The following is a 2,360-nucleotide window of genomic DNA, read 5'->3' as shown; positions in this document are numbered from 1 at the left end:
GTCATCTGTGTCTGTCTGGATCACACCCTTCCCCTGACTGTTATTCCTCTGACGTGACAGATATATCTTCACCGTGTGTACGTGCACTTTCTCGAGAAAATAGATTCCAGCTGATGAGGCCAACACACCTTGGAAACCCGAACGGCGAAGTCCAGATTGAGCCGATAGTCTCACACAGCAGAAAGTCTCACACAGCAGAAACAACTTTTTTGGAACAACAGTTCACACTGCAGGAATAGATAGATCTCAGTGTGTTGGTGTTGACGGGGGGGGTGATGTCGACGTTGGTGTTGATGTCGATGTTCTTGTTGAAAGAGGGGAGGATTTGAACCCAGAGTCACATAACTTCACGTAAACCAGCGTCAAGACCGACCGACAAGGCCACAGGTGAGGCCACGAGCTGTCTGGACCGTGCTGCTGAAAACTTTTCCCTCTTCACCCCTCCGCCCCCCCTTCCCACCGTCCCCCACCGTCCTCCCCCCTTCCTGTCATCGCGGTCAGTTCTTCACTGCGTCGTCTATGCACAGTGCCCCCCCGCGCGCGCGCGCGTGTGTGTGTGTGTGTGCGTGTGTGTGTGTGTGTGTGTGTGAGTGTGTAAGTGAGCACAGAGCTAAGACAGGCGAGCGCCTGGGATTTTTGACACTAGACAACCAGGAGTGCATGCTCGCGTCGATCAGTGGGGAAGTAGCGAAACACATCAGTTAAACTGGTGTAGAAATACATCAGTTAAAACTGGCGTAGAAATACATCAGTTAAAACTGGCGTCGAAATACATCAGTTAAAACTGGCGTAGAAACACATCAGTTAAAACTGGTATCGAAACGCATCATCAGTTACACTGGTGTCGAAACACAGCAGGTTAAAAAAAAAAAAATTTTTAAAGCTATCAGGAACAGAGCTGTAAAAGTGACGTCGTCAAAACCCGGTAGAAGCTGGTCAACAACTCTCTTCACGTTTCCTCACAGTGTTCATGGCCGTCGACTTTCCGGTGGTTCTTCGCTTTCATTCTGACATTGAGTGGACATCCTGTGAAGTCCTGGATTCCGTGCAGTTTATTATCGAGACAGTGAACGTGAGCTTTCAACTCAAGTCTCTGGAAAAAGAGCACAGTTTCAAGCGGAGACATTCTCACACGATAGCCGTTCGTAATCATAATCAGCAGGGATAGTTTTGTTTGTCTTCGCGTGAGGGACCAGGACTTTAGTTTGTGATGCACGGTGATTCTCACGGCGTGTCTTGTTTTCTTGTGAACGCTTTTGGCTTCGGTTGCTAAGTGGAAAAAAAAACAACTACAACAATATTCAAACCTGCGAAATAAACTTGTTTCGGGTGATTTATCATTCTGTGGTAATGCTGTGAACTGATGTTGGTTCACTAATCGTTTTTTGTTGTTGGTTTTTTGTTTTGTTTTTTGTTGTTTTTTAGCAACATTCCTCAATCCTTAGTTCTTTTGGGTTTTTTGGTTTTTTTGTGTGTGGTTTTTTTTTCATGATTAAACCTGTGTTGAGCTGCAGTTTGTGAACTAACAAACCAACAAAACACAAAACAAAAACAAAAAACAAAAAAAAGCGCAGAGTCAACAACAAATGCGAAAGGAACCATTAGCAGAATCGGTGATTTGTAACATTCATAAGTAAAAAAAAAATTCAAACTTCACATTGAGCCATCCAAATAAACTTAGGAACAAGTTTGTCAGAATTACCTCGACAAAGAACAGACACCAGATCTGTTGATGTACATTATCAGCTCGGTGTTTTCACCCACAGCGATTTAAAAGGGGTGAATAACAGACTCAGTAAACTGCAAAAAGAAACGTAAATTCACTAAATAAATCCTGAGAAAAAAAAAAAAAAAAAAAAAAAAAACCCACCCAACCACAACAATAACAAACGGAACTCGTAAAAAAATATTCTCCGAGGATTTCATTCAACTCCAAAACAACATCAACAACAACAAAAGCAACCTGAGCCATCACAGCATCGAGACAAACATCAACGCACCCATCAGTCACACTCATCACTAAATACCACCGCCGCTACCACCAGCATCAGCACCAGCACCACCATGACAGGGGAACGGCTAGAACTCAACGACATGGGTCGCTGCAACAGCGAAACCAAACTGACCGAGGGGAAGAAATTCCCCTGGGGTGGTTGCTACCTGAGCACCGCCCTGGGCTTCGTACTGGTCCTCCTGGCTGTTCTGATAGCCGTGGGGGTCGGGGTGGTGGTGTACTTCGCTGCCGGGAGAGAGGTGGTGTGCAAGTGTGGGGGGCTGGACTTCAACCATCAGGAGGAAGTCCGAGGGCAGTGCCGGAGGCTGGCCGTCGATGGGGATGCTGACGTGTGTGAGTTCTGGTT

The 2,360-nt window shown here is 45.8% G+C and overlaps 1 protein-coding gene across 1 annotated transcript in view; it reads left to right on the top strand.

Annotated features, from left to right (window-relative positions):
- The first annotated feature begins 2,064 nt into the window (after positions 1 to 2,064).
- LOC143277785 (aminopeptidase N-like) overlaps positions 2,065 to 2,360 on the top strand; it is a 108,658-nt gene continuing 108,362 nt past the window's right edge. Inside the window, 1 exon segment of the mRNA XM_076582688.1 lies at positions 2,065 to 2,347. Coding sequence (XP_076438803.1) covers positions 2,065 to 2,347 — 283 coding nt within the window.

Source organism: Babylonia areolata, chromosome 35, assembly GCF_041734735.1.
Source record: "Babylonia areolata isolate BAREFJ2019XMU chromosome 35, ASM4173473v1, whole genome shotgun sequence".
Lineage (NCBI taxonomy): Eukaryota > Metazoa > Mollusca > Gastropoda > Neogastropoda > Buccinidae > Babylonia > Babylonia areolata.
The sequence above is the reverse complement of the archived record's forward strand: the minus strand, read 5'-3'. Positions and strand labels throughout refer to the sequence as shown.